The 17074-nt window shown below is 41.3% G+C and overlaps 1 protein-coding gene across 1 annotated transcript; it reads right to left on the bottom strand.

The window, feature by feature from the left end:
* Positions 1-1407: 1407 nt before the first annotated feature.
* On the bottom strand, positions 1408-8122 carry LOC124409357. Its single transcript, XM_046886933.1, has 4 exons — positions 7689-8122; positions 6005-6110; positions 3313-3520; positions 1408-1751 (listed from the first exon to the last, which is right to left on the bottom strand). The coding sequence occupies exons 1-4, from the start codon at positions 7868-7870 to the stop codon at positions 1675-1677; spliced, it is 573 nt and encodes a 190-aa protein (XP_046742889.1). The 5' UTR covers positions 7871-8122; the 3' UTR covers positions 1408-1674.
* Positions 8123-17074: the final 8952 nt, after the last annotated feature.

A 17074-nucleotide genomic window follows, 5' to 3' on the forward strand; every position in this document is an offset into this window, starting at 1 on the left:
GAACAACTTTAATCCGGTTATGTGTCGTAGGTAAGATTGGAAAATACTCCATTGCCTCGCATCGCGGTTTAAAAAAATTGAGACCGCTGACATTGGCAAGAAATACATCTTCATAAACTTCTCACCGGCATGGAGAAACATATCTAATTAAATCTCAGAGGAAGTCTCACCCAAGCTCACACCTTCAATCCGGCTCTAAAGGCATTTGTGAATTCGGCAGATCCCAGGATACTGCGGAATAATAACGTACCTTCGTGGCAATGCGCGGGACGTAAACAAATGCTCTGCTGTATAAACAACATAATTCAACTCGACAAAGGGCGGAGGTACCAAAGCTACCAAAGTACCAGCGTGCCGACCGGAGCGAGGATTAACACATGAAAGGTGGGAGAAAAGCGAAGTGACGCTCCTTCCTCTCTCTTTCGTAAGTACATTGGGGTTTAAGTCTTGTAGAGAACAGAGGTCTTCCGAAATTAAGGGTCAAATTGACACGATGTTCTTGATATCATCGCCCCGGAGAAACTGCACGACTTTTAAATTTAGTCGAATTTTGAGATGCGCGTGTTAGAATTTCATTACCTACCTTGCGATGTGTTCGTGAGTGCCTGGAACTAAAGGCAGCCACGTAAGAATGGGCAGAGAAGCATTTCCTTGACAGGGTAGCGGAAATTTTTTACATCTATATGTGTAAGGACGTTTGCAGAAGTGGGGTTAGCGGGAGAGATAACGGGTTGAAATTTCCTTTTAGAGTAAAATTTCATTTTCTTTCCCGTGTTTCGGGGTTGAAGAATAGAAATTGACAGAGAAAATTAGGTCAGGTGACAAATGCAGTCTGCACGTTGTAGAGTAAAAATATAGAGTTTAGACAGATACGATATTGTTTCTGGCAGCGTCGAATTCCAATGAGGTACAAAGAATAGCCGATATTTGGTGATTGACAGGCTGGTAAACGCAGTAGAAATTGCGGTACGCTACCCGTATCCGGTATCAGCGGCAATACCGGTACGATCTGTCAGTGACGAGAAGGCATTTATTTATAATAATGCAGTATATGAAAACATAGAAAATCTCCGAACCTCTTGAAGTACCAGACTTTTTCCCAGAAAAAAATAAAAACGTTCTACTATCTCCAGAACGCCTGGTTGTCGCGAAATGCCTGCAATTAAAACAGCGATTCAATATTAAGATGGTTACAGTTCATTTGGCAGGACATGATTATTTGCTTACTTCGTAAAAGCGAATGGCATTTGTCAAGGAAGACGTAATAAGGAAAGGCAAATACCAATACGGATGTCTCAGAAGTGTTGACGGGGTACATACGGAAGATTGCCGAGGAGTAAGCAGGGGAAAAAAGGTCCGAGCACAAAGGGCAGGAGACTAGCTTTATTAAGTATCATTCTATTAATAATCTTGTATTAATCGTACTGTATTTTTCATCTCATGAAATTCACAAGGTAACAAATATTTGTAAGAATGAGAAAAAGAACGGTGACTTGACGTGGATACTTGTCTGCACTTATGACGGATCAATCACGTCTGCTTTCGGTTCTGGACAATGCGAAAGATTTCACATTTTTTTCGACACGATCGTCTATCTTCAGCTTCACCGTTTTCCGTGACTATCCGATACGAAAGACCTTTCGAAGAGAGTCCATGTCCATGTCTTCGAATAAGTTATACTGCAGTTTGTTGTTCAACGTGTCGTCGAGGCTTGCCGTGATTGTAATATCGCTGCGATCTCATGCTGTTTTCTGAAATAAAAGATAGTTTTTTTCGAAACAGAGAAGAACGGTAAAAGGTAAATTGAGCTTTTATTCATACGTCACTCTGGAGCAAGTAAATGGATTTTTCGTCGCCTACTGGATTTTTAAACTCAATACTGAAAAACGGCCGATACTACTCGTCTCGGATAAAGTAATTGGAGTAGTCTAGATTTAAAGCGTCTGCAGTAGTTTAGAATGTGCACAAAACGCCATATATAAATACCAAACACATATACATATATGAAAAATATGTTGAATACATTCAGATATAAGATCAACTTTAAGAAACGGTGTAAAACATGTTCCCACGGAAAAAACAAACAAAATTTAAGTAAATTATTTCCAACAGTCTTAGTCGACGTAACGTACGAGGCACACGAGTGCATTGGAATACATATACATATACATATACGCGCATTATAGATGATCCAGTAATCATCTCTGTAATTGCACTTTCATTAGTCGAAGACTTAGGGCGAGCGAGTAGTTCGAAATCGAATTACATACCAAACTTCTGAAAAGCCGAGTCGGCGAGACGGATTGAATAAGCAGTAAGGAATGGTCGTCTTATAACGAAAATAATGGTGCAATCTACTGTGTGTAGAAACTCGGGGTAATTTTCAGAATGTATTTTCAGAACCGGCGTCGCGCGTCTGTCTGTCTGTCTATTAATTATTTATGATTCGCCGTCAGGACAAGTGACAGGTCGATTGAAAAATAATATGCGTGCACTCCTGCGTGCCGGTAAGTGATTACTGGCCACAAATTGTTACGCCATACATACACCATCAACATTGCTTCCATCACTTCGGCTCCGTCTGCACGTATATAATAAGCTGTCTCGTCCAACGACTAATTCTCAAAGTTTGTTACGCTGAATGAATAAATTAACTGCCGAATCATGGAAGACAGCACTCAAATCTCGAATAAGTCGGGAAACTTTGTTTCACTTTGGCCCGATCATTTTCACGCAACAATCCGACGATCTCATGCGATTTGTCAGTTTTCACTTGATATATACTATACAAGTATATTCAGCCACTTTTGACAATAATAAGTATAGGAGAAATGCAGACTCATAAATGTCGTTTCTCGGTCCACCTATTTCATCTTGAAGATTATTTGGAAATAATGTAAATTCCGTTTCATTTATATCGTGTTTGAGAAAAGTCCAGCTGGACAGAAAGAATTTTACGGCTTACGTACAAGACCAAGCTTTGACTACTCATATTTCTACTTGAACGGGCATTTCAGCCTTCGGGGAATGATTATTACAAATTTACTCTAACCTTGCAATGCTGTCCGCTTGCCCGGAAGGCTATCTCGAGCGTAATTGATTATCAATTACGCCCGGACTGTGTAATCCAGCGTTGAACAAACAAAACTAGTCGCAACGTTTCCACGTCCAGCCACGTGCACTAGCGTGACGTCAGTGGTAAAACAGGGAGAAAGAAATTACTGACAGACTGACGTATCTGATATTTCAACTCGAAATTTTCTTAATTAATTAACTTTGGGTTGTTAAATTCTGGGCATCCGCGTAACTCACCTAATTCGTCATCCGCATCGTACTCGGCCGGTGTTTCGCTGCAGCAAGAATTATTCTGGAAATTCTGACTTCGGCGCAGCAGAAGAATTGCTTCGTTCACGCTGCTGACGTTCGGTTGTGGTAGAACGGTGAAATTATTTACAAATTTTGCCTTCCAGTACTCGCTTTCCGAATTGTAGTAAGCTGACTCCAAGATTCCGTTGACCATCTGCAACAAAAATTGATTTCATATTCAACAAGCATTATAGACAGTTGGTAAAATTAGGTACCCAGACCCGTGTCAACGTGTCTATTCTTAGTTTACGGCAACCTCAACTACTTATCATCACGTGAATGTAACCAAACAGGGTGTTTACCGTGGTCGGTCTATACTCAGAGTATAAACCAAATTCTTGTTTTTAAACAAGTCACGACATCGTAAAGTCTGACCTATCGCTATAACTCAGATGCACAGCTTTTATCCCTGTAAGAGACTGATAAAAATTCGCTAGATAAGGCCGCAGATTGCGGAGGTATAGTTTGACCCGACCTGGCAGGTATCGATTCACTCCAAGTTGTATGATAAATTTGGAATTTCGGGTGTGAGAGGCCGGATCGTGCGTTGGGCTGGATATTAATTTGTCGAAGGGTTATTTGCGGTCGGTACAACACCAAGCCCAGGCTTTTGTATTCAGGCTTGTACAGTGTAGTCACGCACAACGTTGCCACTGGACTTTCGATGACGTTCTTCCGGTGAATATTACTCCTGGTAACGGCTCCGCGGCTGACGTCCTCGTTCGCTCGTATCGGGACATGGAAAAACACTTTCCATACGTTCCATTATATCCTCGCTACAAATGGTTCGCTATTCGTACTCATCTCTGGATATTACCGCACAAATATGTACGACGCGCTGGAACATTTGTCTGCATATTTCCCCTCGTGCCTACAGCCCCAGTTCAATCTATATACATGCGCATAGGTGGGTATAAAGGACCGATGGATATCGGTGAATACAATTGCTGCAATGATTACTGTTATTGTTACGACTTTGCGGTCCGGGGACAAGGATCAACGGCGCGTTACGAGCGAAAGGCAGTAAACATGCGTATAAAAATGATACAACTTCGCATTACTGGGGCACCATACTCGGGCTAATGCGACCTAAACCCGGGAATTCGAATCGTTTGGTGTAATCAACAGACTCGATTTCTAGTGTTTTCACTTGTTAGAAATCGAAATTGTTGCCCTCGAAAAACTTTGGGGATTCGAAGCGTCGAATTTGTAACTTATTTGGCTCGTGCATGTAGCCGGAGGCTGTTATAAAAATTGCTCGGAATGCACAGGTTCGATACAACGTCATAAGAGCGAGTGGTGCAAATGTAGCCGTGCAGAGGCGCGTACTCAAGGGGCACGTCCGATCTTCAATAAAGCTGACATCCTTGGTGATAAGTATGCGCGAGTAGCGAAGAGTTGCAAGTGTCTGCGTAATCTGAGTTGCATAAAGTCTGAGTCCCGAAGATGGTGTTACTTCGCGCAGAGTTTGTCGTCAAGTATTAGACGCCGCGGCGTAAGAAGTCGTTAATGGCCCTCGGCAGAGTAGAGCATAATAGGTTCCTCCTTATTCTTGTAGCTTTATACCTACGTGTAGCAGCTGCAACTATCACGAGCAAACGTAATCCTCTTACGATCATACGCAACGTTTGTAGTGGCATATAAGGCGCACCGGGCTTGAACAACAGGTACGAGACTTTGAAGTATCAAGTTTTGAGTTCTTGGACAAGTTTTGAGTTCTATGAAAGACGTTAGCGCTTTATTATACCTGCACCAACTTTTCACCTTTAAATTGGTCCGCTGAACTCACGTGTCTCTCTCGTCCCGAGGTCTAGGCGAGTCCTTTCTTCAAGTTCATCTTGCGCGCATGTATACGTATACCCAATACGCTTACGTACGTTTCAGTTTTGCAACTAAAGCAGCAGAGCTCGGCAGCATCAGCAGCGCTATGGATTTGTTCTAAACTTTGCAGTTTATCCGTCGGGTGATACGAGCGTAAAAATGAGAAACTATGAAACAAAGTTAAAGCGGCTGTCGCCAGCTATAGAGATATGGATTTACTTAGTCATACGTATTATATTATACCTATATGTATATGTATGAACGGTATGTGCATAACTACACGACGTCATTTTTCATCAACTTTCGTAAAATAAACGCTGCACATATCCAAAGTTTCAATCCTCTTTTATGTACCTTTTAACTTGGAATTTTTTCTTCGACTTTCTTTCTTATTATAAATGTCAGGCTTGATTCAACTCAAATTTACGGAAACTGTTACACGGAGAGAAGAAAGAAAGTAGATTTTACACAAAACTGCAGGAAAAGAGGGCACGGGTTCCTTCTTTCCTACAGTTTGAGTAAAATTTGCTTTTTTATTCTCTCCGCGTACATCACGTGATTTTGGTCAATATAGTAAAGCCGATGTTTCCATGATCACCGCGTTTTATGACGTAAAGTGGAGCCGTGTGCACTCCGTAATTTTTGGCTTCTTCGAGATTTTTCAGTTTTTCGCATGTACGAATTCTGATTCCGGAAAGTCAGGAGATCCTGTGATGATCGGCGAGGGTTGAAAGGTTCCGTAAGCTTTTCACTCGCACGGACTATTTAATTTAGTGAACCAATTTTAATACTAGAAATTAATATTTGTCGCTCATACCATTTGATTCAGGTTCTTCAGCTGCTGTGCGTGATTGTTGGTCCATCCGTAAAGTGGTGCGTGAGGAAATTTTCGCCAGTTGGGGTGGAGGAGAGTCATATCGTATCTGTGCAAAAAATATTTAATAAATTCTGCGATGGAGGCAAAAACCTTGTACTGGCTAGATGATATACAAGGTAAGCCTGAATTATTGATACAATTACCTATTGTTTAAATTTTATCGAGAGTGGGACCTGTTGACACGTTGCGATATATAGCGTGGATGATTTTAATCACCCCAGGAAAATATTACAGCAAGAAGAAGATGATGTTGATACGGATCGACTTCTGGATTGTGCAACTTTTGAGATTCTGCAAGCGACTCTTGATTTGAGATAATCCACACGTGTTTTTCATATCATCAGTGTACCTGATAGCTGGATCAAAGACTGTAATTGAAAGACGCGACACAGAAATTTTTTGAAACTTTTTTGTTGACACTGGATGTTTCGCCTTTCAGCTTCTGCACGCATCTATTGCCTTTAATTACGGCTGAAAAGTTTTCTTGTGTATGAAAAAATTGGCGAAATATTATTCATAACTTTGGATTGTATCAAGAATTATGATCATAAACTTTTCAGTGAACATGACGGGTAACATGTAAATGCGGAAGATAAGGTGTTAATTAAGAAAGAAAAGTAGTAAGAAAATGAAAAATTTGAAAAGAAAAAAATTTCAAATGATTGTTTTTTTTAATTCTTCGAATTCGTCTTTGATCTTGCGCTAAGAGTTGCTCGTATTCGGAATACATGTATCTCATCTAAAATCAGACGTTAATGGCAAAGCCTGAATATTGGTACAATCCACAAATCGACCCATACTAACATCATCTTTCCCCCTCGTAACCCTCCGAAATTTTGTAAGAAACTTCTTGTATTTCTTATCGCTTCTAAGATATTCGCCTGGGGTGATTGACTGATCAATTTGAGTTGATCAAGCTGAAGATCTTCAAAGCACACGTAATCGGAAATAAGACGTGATTCGGAACAACACGACGGTTTTTTAAGAACACGTGATACCGCGATGATGCGACAACCCGTGAAGCTAAAGATAAAATATTTTCACTAATTTGTGCATAAATATAAATGTTTGCGAGTGACAGCGGACGGTAATAACAATAATGAATAAAATATAGTTCGAATTTGGTTATTTGCCGGCTTTGCGATTTCAATACATTATATCTCGAGTATGATTCAGGGTATACATTATACATATAGTATTTTCAGACGCAGTTAGTATGCATCTGAATAGTATCTTCAGCCAAGATTGATTTTTCAAGTTAGGTACAATTCTGGTTGCCAGTGATCCGGACTTTCTTTCTGCCAGCTTTGCCATCGCATTCAACCTTTCGCGTATGCTCGTTTCGATAATTAAATCAGCACCTATCCTTGATTACACCTTACAGCATCCAATGAAACAAAAAAAAAAACAGTGAAGAAATTCAAATCTTTGAGTTGAGTGACTTTTTATTATATCTGTTCAGAAAATAACGAATGAGCCGGCGCCGATAGAAATTCAATATTTTTACGAATGCAATCACCTCGACAAAAGAAACGTGTTATGGAATATTTGCAGTACGCTTTGATCGGGTGATTTTCCACCTACACGGTACTTTTTCCACTTGTTAAATTGCCTTGAGCCTTACTTGTTATTCTCGTGCGGCGGCGGTAGCTGTTGGACCTGCATGGGATCCGGCATCTCCGGTAAATCTTCTCTTTGACGTTCGCCTCCAGCAGCTGAAGCATCGGCGTTTTCAGGAGTTGGAGCCCTTTTGCGGCGGACCCCAAGTTTCTTGAGAAAATATCCCCACGAGAGGCACGGGGACATTTGCAAGGTATTCCCACCGCAGAGACTATTCGTAACTCCGCCGTACAAAACGCATGTTTCAATATACCTGATCCGTTTGCCTCGTGGCGTTGAACCGCATGCTTTAGTGCTTGCTACAGGATAGTGAAATTTCCGTCGTATCTCCTTACAGTTTCCGAAGCAAGGAGCGAAGCCGATTGATGTTTTCTCTATCTAGATAGCACTGCGGGAATTGACAGGAAACCCGTTCCAATTATTCGACGTCCGACAGTGTTAATTTTCGAAATTATTTCCACTTGTTGTATTGAACTAAGATTAATTTATACCGAATGCTTTTCAAACATTCTGATTCCGATTACATTCCAGATTGTAGAGAAATACTTTACAAAATAGACAAATAAAATTGATATTAAATTAAAAAAATAGTGCCCGATGCACACTGATTTTATTGATTAGAATTTAATATGAAATTAAAATATTCCATGTTTTATTATTTAACGTTTCATTCGTTACATTCACCGCGTCATTCTTCTTGTGATGTTGAAATTGAACTTGCAACCCGACCGATCCTACGCGGAATACTACTGTGTTGAGACTTTATTTTTGTATTTCAATTTCCAATAACGACGAGGTTTTATCTGTTTGCTTTGTTATTAATCGACGAACCAATGTGACTCGATATGTAAATATGTGCATACTGGCTCATACAAAGTCTAGAGTATCTCCATAAATACATATAATCTATCAATATATATAAATACACACACACACTCACACATACATATGTGATGTATATATTACCTATAATGTGTATGTCCTTACCAAGTACGTTCTTATCTCAATGCGTTTGTACAGTGTCTGAATGGCTAGCCTCTCTCCGCACGGTGGAAAAAAATTTAAGAATATGCCAAACATCGCGATTTCTGTGCACTATAATTGAAAAAAATCGAGCTCAACTATTGGAAAAAAGAAAAAATATTTTTGGTAAGAGAGATGGGGATACACGACAGGCAGCTTTCAGTCCCTTGATTTTGCTAATTTCTAAAATTCGATCCCCCGATTTTGAAGATCGAACTATACACTCGCTCATATCATGATGCAATCAGTTATTCCACCAACTCTCTTGAGGTAGTTTTCAGCATTCTAGGAGTCCTTTCAACGTACGAAATCTAACAAAATTAGTAATTTACGTATTTTGAGAAAAAGCTGGATGTGTCGTTTAGTGCTTAAATGATCCGCTCTCTATTTCCAAATTTTAATTCGGTTTGCATTTTTTACCTACAAGTGCATTCTCCGCTTGAGAATTCCAACAAATGAGGAAGAGAGGTGTGGGAACTGTCTAATTATTTACTAATCTATATACAAATATTGTGTGAAAAACTATTGGGATTAGCAAATTTGAATTGGAATTTATTTTGATTTTTGTTGATTACGTTTGAAGGAAGATGGCAGCATTTAGAAACTTCCGAATGAATATTCTCATCTTCTTTTTATACTGATGAGTTGAGCGGGTGGTTAGAATACATATGTAGCGATCGGTCGTATCAGGTGATGTGTAGTGAGAGTAAGAAGGCCTAAAATCGTAAAAAATGCATCTGTTTTGCACTCGAACCCCACAGTTATTGAAAATATTATAAAGCAGCGACTGACAGCTATTTTACGGATCTTAGAATAAATTGAATAGAAATTTTCTTCTTTCTTGATCGAGATACAGAAGTATTTTCGGCGTCATGCTAATTATAGAAGTGTAGGTACTGGTAAGTGTCTTTATTTTGACTGAGTATGAATAATATAGGTATGTAACGTCAATGTTAATAATGTATTATACATGCGAGTCAAAATTTGGACAGTATTAAAAAAAAGTGGGGCCGAATTATTAACTCCGTTTTATTTTTAGAAAGCGACAAGCTCGGGCAGCCTGCATTTTAGGCGTCATGATCATTATGGTATTGATTTTGACGCGATTGAAAATAGAAATAGAATATTCTTGTCGAACGATGGAATCGGTTTGCTGGATTTCTGCATTCTAAATGATTTACCAAATTTGTTTTTACCATCACTCGCGAGTATCTGATCCTTCGATTATAAGCGATCATACGTGTTAAATGAGCAAGACTTTTTCTCCAGCTTACTTTTGATAATCTCATTGAATGTAATCGACACCCAAGAAATAACGAACTTATTGCTTCAAGGAAGGAAATTCGGGGGGTACAAATTTTGGGCGTCAAAAATCGATACTGCGTGTCATCGATTATTTACAACATGGTTTCTGTATATGTATAATTTGAGTATCTACTATATTGGGTATCCATTTTACTTTTACACGTATGATTCACGTACAAATATCAGTATATATGAAGTTAGAGACTGAGTCTGAATCGTGCGAGTTCGGTTAGTTGTAAATTTTCCTAGCATCGGTCATGATGTGTTTTTGATGTAAAAAAGTGGCTACGTGGAATGCATAAAGGGAAGACTTAAATTGCGCCAAATCTCGACGTGACTTTAATACTTAGTCACAAACACTCATGGGGTTCAGTCGCCCGGCGGTTTCTGTTTCCCTTTTACCTTATACTTATATGTTCCCTGGCCATTTCCTTTCCATGCCTCAACCTTTTTCCGTCTCCTCTTCACGTTGCTTTCGAAGCTTCAGTCTTTCCGGTGCGAGATGAGGGGCTAGTCAAAGTGTGGTGCGAAGCACCAGGGTTTAGCACTAAGCGATACAAGTAGCCGTTTTTTTCGTTAATATGGCAAGTGCAAGTGTTTGGAAAACGAGAGGAACGAAAGCATAATATCATCTCGTCTAATCTATCAGTACAGATGGAAATGCGAAATGAAAAGGGTGAAAGCTCGACGCAGTTTAGCCGTCATTTGCAACTTCGCCATGGTTTGAAACAAAAAGTTGACTTTATACTCGCAATCAGATGAGTTAAGGGACAAATATTTTCTCGTCTCCCATTACTTTGAGCAACGAAATGAGATGGATCTCAATAACGGAGCGCTTCCACGTCACAATTGAGCTTTACAGAGTCTCTTAATGCCTCTGCGAAATATCTCTCCAGAGGGTTTGCCCTGACAGCTGGTTGAATTAACACTGACGAGGACCGACTTCTCCAGTCATCGCAGAAATGCCCAACCGGACCCGAGACCATCCACGATAAGAATTAAGCATTTTCGGTCCCAAGGGCACCTCGGCGTTAACCGCAACTCGGCCACTTCAGACGAAACTATTATCTCTCAACCCCGTGGGTCAGGATTGCAGTGGGAAAGCAAATTCGAGCAAAATGTCTCCGCGATGGTATCACGGGGAACAGATGTGTCCTTCTCCGCGGTCGAGCAGCTCCGGTCGTGCGTCTTGCTTCAGTTTTTCCGGTGGTCCCTTCCGCGGACAAGGACCGGAGGTCGGCTTGTAATAGGATTCCAAAAGGTTATAAAAACAGCCGGATGTATTGTATCATGGACGTCCCCTTCCCACCCTCGAGCCACGGGGTTCGTCCAACCCCCACGGCGACACAGGATTATCAGGTCAAGACGTCGCCACGTTACCTCGACACATGCGTTATTTCTTTTGGCCACACTTTCTATTATTGCGCGGCCTCTCAACGTTTCGCGACCATAGCTTGTTAGAAGGTTGTCTGCTCTCCTACTTGCAACGCAGTTAGAACGATTGATCTGGGTTCCTCGCTTTTACTGTATGCATAGGGTAGGATGGATGTTCCGCGGATAGAGTGAAGAATGTGATTCAATCGGTGTGAGAGTAAATTTTACATTGTCAAAATTTCAGACCTCCCACCCACTGCCGTACTCATCTTCACCAGACGAGAGTGGTACAGGTACAGGTACTTTTTTAAAATACGTTACGTTCATCACAACGATCGATCCTATACAGTCACGTTTCATTAGGGACAAACAATCGATGCCTCGTTCGGTGGTGTGGAAGAATATGATTTGTGCCGGGTATTTTTATCACTAACAACACAGGGACATTCTGTCAGGATCAATGAATTTACTGACTTATCGTATCGTTACTGTACCAACAGCAACGGGGATGCTGCAAATTTGAATTTTTAAGGCGCAACGAATTACTTGTGATTTCGTAAGGTACATCTCAACTTTCGGAGCAAAAAGATTTCATTCATCAGTCTCATTTCAAGGAACTTGAGATCCCAGCAATGGTTGTTATGTCACCTTTTCCTCTTATACATTACAAACGTAGCTGTTAAAAGAAAAAAACAAACAAAAAAAAAAAAACGTGTAATGTCGAGTACGTTTTTCAGCCCATTCGTCGTAAATACCCACTTCAGAGTCAGGATCGATGTTCCTTTTCTTCTTCTGATTGGACATTTTGCGAGGGTATATTGCGCTCGGTTTCAGAAGCGACGCGGCAATTAGGGGGCGAGCGTGATCCTGGAACGTCTATAAACGCGTACCTTCAAAGAAGAAGAGAGTGAATGCGTCTCAGCGCCGAGAGGTGCTCATCGTCAACCTAAGCTGTTCATTGACGCAAGACTTAATATATACGTATTCAGGCTTAATGCATCATTATAAGCATATGCCAGTACAGCTTTACGTTCCAGAAGCGTTCGTTATAAGACCAGATGATAATAATATGGCCTCTGTTATAATCATTACTAGACTAACATCCGCATGTTACCGTCTGAACACGATGGGTTCTTGGTAACTTTGAAAGTGTACAAGTCCCTGTTGTCATACGTCTCAGCGAGACATTCCACATCCACTTACGTTCCAAGATCCGCCAACGATTAGGTACGTAACACTGCACTAGACTCGGCGTCATTGTGGTTCCCCTCGGCCCCGTTAAAAGGGCTGAAGAAACGCGACGAAGTGGCTGGATCCACACCGAGGTAGGCGGAGAAGAGGGGAATGCTCGAGTCTACGTCCATTGACGAGAGCTGACCAGCATCCGTATACAGAGATATATCCTAACTCACGGATAAGTGGGGGGTCGGCAAGATCGATTTGAAGGCACCACCTCAGCACGCAGGTCCATCACGAAGTAGGTGGGCGCCTGCGCCCCGCGGAGTTCTCTTTATTATGTATATATGGGTGGGTGGTTTATAAACTCATACTGCCGCCGGTGACCAGCCCGTAAGCCTCTACGTCTGCTGCGGACGTATACACGTGTAGGGTATACGTTTAACGCTGATACCATGGGGTAAAGGGTTGTCGCAAGTGGGCGCAAGCTTTTGGAGTTCTGATGGAGCGAGAGCTTCTGCAGTGATTTACTCGATGAAATATGGTCCCGGAGAATACTCGCAGTAACCATCAGTCGGTTTAGCTCGAGGATTATCTCGTTCCCAGGTGTTCCGTAATTCGTGTTTTTTCATTTTTTGATCACGTATACATTTCGGGGATTAACATCATCCCGAGTCCCGTGCATGGAACACTGGCTGATTTTGAAAGACAGCTGCTATTCGGCGATTTCAACGATACGGTGATCGACCAGGTATTCATGTTACGAATGGTGAAACGACTTTCGTTCAAGGTGCATAGAAGCTCGAAAGTCGAATTTTATACACAAGTGTGCGTGACTCTCAACCTTCGACGTTGGATGGGAGAAGGGAGGCGAAATGGAAAAAAAAAGAATCCTTTCAGAGATTAAAGGGGTTTTTGGCAAAGCGTTTGCTAGATTTATCCACTTTCGTGCGAATCTCTGGCGCAGCATCTTTTTCCTCTTGTTTGGTCCACAGTCGACCCTCGACCGCGTTGTTGTCATCCAAAGACGTCAAGTTGGCCGTCTCACTCGGCAGGGCGTCGACCTCAGCCAGGATCTGAGAATGAAAAAGTTATTGTGGAATCCTTCATGAATCGTTTGATCCTGCCGCGCACCCCCGACGTTGGTCGCGAGATGAAGGAAACACCTTCGCGGTTAATATTTACCAGGGTCTTCACTCTTGTATTTCACCCTACCGAAGCAAGTTCTTACTTCCTTGCCATTGAATTGCATTTCTAGAATAAACCGTTAAAGTATTAAAAGCAATAGATAATTATTCACGGCTCATTTCGTTTTCCTATTTGCCTTAGCCTCTGCGCAAAGACGACAACTGTTTGAAACGTACAGCCTGCGGCATTCGTTACCATTGCTTTTCACATGTACAACTCGCTTTGAGTTCACGTTTCGTTACGTGCCATTCGTTTCCTACTGTACGCTAAACTCACGGTCCAATTCCCGTCTATCCGGCGAAATACGTTTCACCGCTGCTGGGGGATTTCCGAAATATTTATAATCCACATCGTGCAATTTACGCACGAGTAGACGTTGCTCTTATCACTATTATTACAGCTTCGGTAGCTACTCCGTAATGAAATTGAACCCAGTTGTAATCTTTTGAACTATTTCTGTTCGATCAATGACTGTAACTTCGTGTACGAGTTACTCTATAATGTTAATTAATAACCTGTAACTACCACTCGTCGTCCAATTTACTACACTGTCGAGATGGAAAGACGTGGTAATTTCATTAGTCCATGGATTTTGGAACTATTTCATACCAGTTTGATTGACGGCGTACATGATCGGCTAGAACTTATCGCGTGTGCAGGAGCGTAATTGGGGATATAACTGTATAACAGTTTACAGCTTTCTGCATAATATCACTCTACAGATATTTCACCGTGCAACTTGCAAAGCACAAAGCTAAAGTAAGCCGGGCATTTCACCATCTCGACTAATTGCAGATTCTCTTGTAGCAAATCCTCTCTTACAAGAAACGTAATTTGCAGTCTTACATGCAGTCAAGAAATGCCTTTCGTGCTTTAAATATCTATGACTGCTGAGAGCGCTGAAATACCAAACTTCTCTAAACGCATTATGTATACCCATACACAAGTATGCACGTCAGAAAATACAGTTTATTTTTCACGTGTCCAGATCCGTGGGGGTATTTCTTTCTTCAAATCCGATTAGATTCCACGGGAAGACTAAGGTTCTTGCCGTTTTCCTCGCGGCCAATGTCAGGGAAAAATTCCAGGGTTGTGGAATGCTTCCGGCTTCAACAATGCCTTATTGTTTGCGTGGGTTTTCTTGCGCTGTAGGGGTCGAAAAAACGGATGATTTTACCAAACTACTCATGTTTAAAATTTTCCGATGTAGTTCAACTTATCTTTGCGTCGATGCAACTGAGCATCCACTTCGGTTCGGGGTGTACTTGGCAAGAAATGTGATCCTGCCTTGGTGAAGAGAACCTAAACCGACGACACAGAGCCATGGCACCACTACACTGACGAGAAACCAGTCGTCTCACTGCAAACACGGTGTTTCTGCATTCTCACAGCCTCGCGCAGGACCAACGGTATATATCTATGTGTATTACCGCCGCTCTCTACTCTGTTGCTTCCGCGTATAGGGATAACCGTAAGCATACATATACTCGTATCTGTCTATCTATCTATCTAGGTATTATATACGGCTTCGCGTGACTGTGCTTATATAGCTCGTACCGTGTACCAGTGCAGTTCTGCTATCTGAAACCACTACTTATGACTAGACACGATCTCCTGTCGTCATTTTGTTTTACCCGGATAACTTTTATGATTCGCTGTGGCAAGGATTTCGATTTGGGTTATCGATATGCCGATGTATGGTAACGACAGAGACTAAAGATCTTCACCTTTAGAGAACAGACAAGATATACCCATACCAGTCGAGATATCGGGGATGGAAAACTTTTCCGCCTTTTTTCTTATTCTTATAAAATCGATCCTCGTATACGTAACAACACTAGATTTACTGTCCTGTGCTTGTCGAAACCCGAGTCGGGAGATTACTCGGTAGAGGCATCAAATTTGAATACAGTTGTACTGTATAACCCAATTTTATCGCAATTAAAACTAGCTACATTTCTAACTGATGATATTTATCAGCTCATCCCTGGTGAAATCGCATGGACCTGACTAGATTACGATACGTAATAAACACTTACTCGTCTTGACAATATTTTTATTCTTTACCTTACTACTCGGAAGCGGTGCCATTGTTAAGAAAATTTAGTCACTTGAATGATCATTTGGGTAGACTTTTGACCGTCTCGTAATTCATGGACACAAAGGTGAACGCTTTATGCTTATGCTGCGGTGTAAGATGAGTTACAATCAAAGTTGAAGGTAAATACTTTGTCGAGAGGTATGGTTACGGTGCATGACATGCACCAAGTTGATGCACAGCAAGAATTGTACTAGGTACAGAGTGGGGTTGACATAATTGCTGGAGCTTCACGAGGGTCACAAATAAAAAATGCATCCTTAATTATATCACCTGATGGAAGTACCAAGCGTACTAAAATTCGGGATAGCGAATTGCCGATTCGCCAATTGCAGAAGTGAAGTTATTCATTATTCAAAGATAGTTTCAACGCAATGAGTTTGACTCCTCAATCATGCTGCTATTCTAATCCCACGTATTTGCAACGTTCTGATACTAGAAACTACTGCAAGATACGAACGTTTTGCGCTCTGCTAGAAGGTTTATTAAGCGTGACGTTGTTTTTCTCTCCTCATATTCTCTTTAGTTCAATATTCGTGTATTTGCATAGAAATTAGTACCAGTGTAGAAAATATTCACAAATGCTGTGAGTTGCCGGTCTAAATGTGAAATCGTTCAAACCACAGTCGGATTTTCATATGCAACAGATTCGATGTATTTAATTCTGAGTTATCTAATACAAACACTGTCGTTAAAATTGGGAATTGGCTATCGATTCAAAGATGCCGAAGTGATTGCAGCAGCGTTTGCACGTCTTTCGTTGCCGAGTGTTCATTTCGCTCGTTACTCCAACAGCTCTTGGATAATATATGCGGCGATAAAATATTTGTATCATTCGCGTCAAGCAGAGCGTGAGAATCTGCGGATTCTTGACTTGATTTATTGAAATTCCTCCATGACGGTGCAGCGAACGATGCAGGAAGCAGCTCGTTCGTAAATGCGATTGTATCTCTCTCGAGTATGTAGGCGCCTCGTACGTTATAGGCGATATCGATTCGTATTCGACCCGACCCCAACATCTTGATATTATGATTTAAAAGCTACAAAAATTTTCAGAGCTGTGGAAAAGTTTTCAACGTATTACCAAAGTCGTGAAATCCGATATTCCGATGGTCGATCCACCGCTGATTGGATTCTAAAAGTCTTAAGCGACGCCTTAATCACCCAACGGAGGTATTATCCCCCCCCCTCCCCCCCCTCTCTCTCTCTGATCCGTCATTCGAACA

The sequence above is a fragment of the Diprion similis genome, chromosome 8 (genome assembly GCF_021155765.1).
Source record: "Diprion similis isolate iyDipSimi1 chromosome 8, iyDipSimi1.1, whole genome shotgun sequence".
Taxonomy (NCBI): Eukaryota; Metazoa; Arthropoda; class Insecta; order Hymenoptera; family Diprionidae; genus Diprion; species Diprion similis.